The sequence below is a fragment of the Fopius arisanus genome, unplaced genomic scaffold, assembly GCF_000806365.1.
Source record: "Fopius arisanus strain USDA-PBARC FA_bdor unplaced genomic scaffold, ASM80636v1 scaffold00018, whole genome shotgun sequence".
NCBI lineage: Eukaryota > Metazoa > Arthropoda > Insecta > Hymenoptera > Braconidae > Fopius > Fopius arisanus.
Genome location: NW_011887757.1, coordinates 1449124 through 1451774, shown reverse-complemented (window position 1 = coordinate 1451774; position 2651 = coordinate 1449124). Strand labels below are relative to the sequence as shown.

At 36.5% G+C, this 2651-nt stretch overlaps 1 protein-coding gene across 1 annotated transcript in view; it reads left to right on the top strand.

Moving 5' to 3' along the window:
• Positions 1-1654: 1654 nt before the first annotated feature.
• Positions 1655-2651, top strand: part of LOC105264028 (trace amine-associated receptor 9) — a 26269-nt gene continuing 25272 nt past the window's right edge. The window contains exon 1 of the mRNA XM_011300600.1: positions 1655-1873. Within this exon, the coding sequence (XP_011298902.1) occupies positions 1655-1873 (219 nt within the window). The remainder of the gene's footprint in view (positions 1874-2651) is intronic.

Here is a 2651-nt window from a genome sequence, read left to right as displayed (position 1 = left end):
GTACCGTATTCACTCCCCTATAGAACATAGGAATGACCTGGGAAACCTCAGGAAAAACCATGTCGGTAGAGGTGGTTTCTCTATTAGCAACCTCTCACTCATCGATGTCTGTGAAAAAATTCGATTCAACGGGGAATCGAACCTACAACTTCCAGAACACTAGGCTTGCACCTAGCCACTGAGCTACCGACGTCGATAATTGAGAAATCATTTCCCATACCAATCGGACGTTTGAATATGAAATCTGCTATAATACAGAATATATTGTTGAATATTATTTGTTTTTTAACTATAGAATACGTAAAATAATAAAACCGTCAATTAACCCGTCATGATTAATTAATCTGTCGTCAGATGTTGGGTTGCGGTAAAAAGCTGGAGAGTGAAGTGACTCGAATGTACAATCATGATTCAACTGCCGGCAATGCTGACGCTTCAACATCACTGCTTTTTGGCTTGATATAAATGTCTCCCCTGGATCCAGCATTTTGGATGATTAATCGGAACATTTGCAACGAGAGTGAAAAATGCGTAGTACTGAGGTTTCAAGGTAATTCCGCAAACAGCATTTTTTCTCGGAGCATTCATAAAAACAACAATATGTTAAGAATTTTGTCTTGAAAGTAGATCTAGCTATTTTGATTCTAGAAATAGGTGAACGCTGAATAAAGAATCAGTAAAAATGATGAGATTTTGGAATATGAACCACAAAAGTTGCTCATATAAGGAGAAAGGAAATAGATATCGAAATATCTCGAAAGTTTCGATATATCTCAAAAGTCTCGATGTATCGCAAAAGTCTCGATATATCTCGAAAGTATCGATATATCTTAAAACTCTCGGTATATCTCGAAAGGCCCGATATATCTAAAAAGTATCGATATATCTTGAAAGTCTCGATATATCTCGAAAGACTCGATATGTCACGAAAATCTCGATATATCTCAAGAGTCTTGGAATATCTCGAGTCTCGATATATAAAAAAAGTTTCGATATATCTTGAAAGTATCGATATATCTAAAAATATCGATATACCTCGAAAGTATCGATATATCTCAAAATTCCCGATATAGCTCGAAATATTTCGTTCACTGGCCTAGTTGCTATTCCGCAAATGATGAAATCGAGAATATTAAATCAATGAAAATCATTTGACATCATCAAGACAAAATCGGTGAGAAACCTCTTGAAATAATTTATTCACTTGAAATCAATCATTTCCCGAAATCATTTAAAATCTTTTGAAATCGTGAAATGAGCACTCACCGGGGTGCCATCACAAACTCGTGTCGAGTTCCAGTGAAACTCCAATACAATTCTTATCCCCTCCCATCATAAATCGAATAGAATTTTTCAAAAAAAAATTTTTATGACATGGCTTTTCACCCCAGTATTACCTAACTCGCGCACTTTTTCCTGAATTTTCAATGTTCAGTTTCAGTTCACCGACACGAATGAAACAGTGTAATTAATTCGAAACTTGTCGCAGGGAGGAAGATAAATTATACGATGCTGGGAGTTCGACGATCAAATTCCCATTCGATCGTTGGACTGGGAGTAGCTGTGTTGGCTAGTCCCTCAACAGTGTCCTCTTAGCGGGACGTAGAAACTTGAATAAATAGGCGGTGGGTTCAGTGCCATCAGTGTCTGAATGATGTTAGAGCATCAGTCGCCCACTCTGCTGCCACCAGCTTTGAACAACAGTAGCTGTTGGCCAGATGGCTCATCGAAAATTATGTGGACAACCCCAGGCCCCGGGGAACTCATTCGAGCAGCTTTAATCCTCATGCTGAGTCTGGGAATTCTCCTCGCAAATCTCCTCGTCATCTGCGTTATCAACAGCCACCGATACAGCAAATACATTCATGCCCAGGTAAATAAATTCGTTTACATTTGTTTCATCGAATCACACTGTTCTCCATTACTCATCGAATTTCACCCAATATTCACCTTCCACGGAGATCCACTGATTAATTTAATGTCTCGCAGCTGTGGAATCGATTTTTTACGTGAATGGACACTCATTTGTGTAATTGAACTCGATTTACGTTGCAATCATTAATCGCCAAGCGTTGGAGTGGGCATTTTCGGATGAATATTCGTTTTATTTTTCATAATGAAAATATAAAATTAGTGGAAAAACTTGCGAATTCTGTGGAGTACAATTAATGTTGCATTTGAAATTTCAATTTTTTCATTGAATTTTAAATTCAATTTTTAATTGGACATTTTCAATATCAATTTCTTTTTTGCGATATGTCTTTTGGAGATTATATGGCGTTATGGTTGCATTTTATCGAGAGAAATAAATTATGGAAATGGAATGTTTTAATGCATCTATTGTGGAGTTCTACGAGAACTCTGAGAGTTCCGGTAGAAACTCGATAAAATATCTTACAAAACACAAAAGGTTTTTTGTATCAATTTTTTACGCAATATCAATTTTTTATTATTTTGAGGATTCCATCAAATCCATTAGAACTCTTATATCATCCACATAGAGTTCCGGTCCAAATTCAAAAAAACTTTTGAGAAAAAGCGCCAGATTTTGTTATGGTCAAATGTTTTGAGCACGTGATGCTTAATTTTGAGAAATCCATAAAATCGCTCAGAACTCCTATAGAAATTTTGGGTAACACGTGACGAAAAGT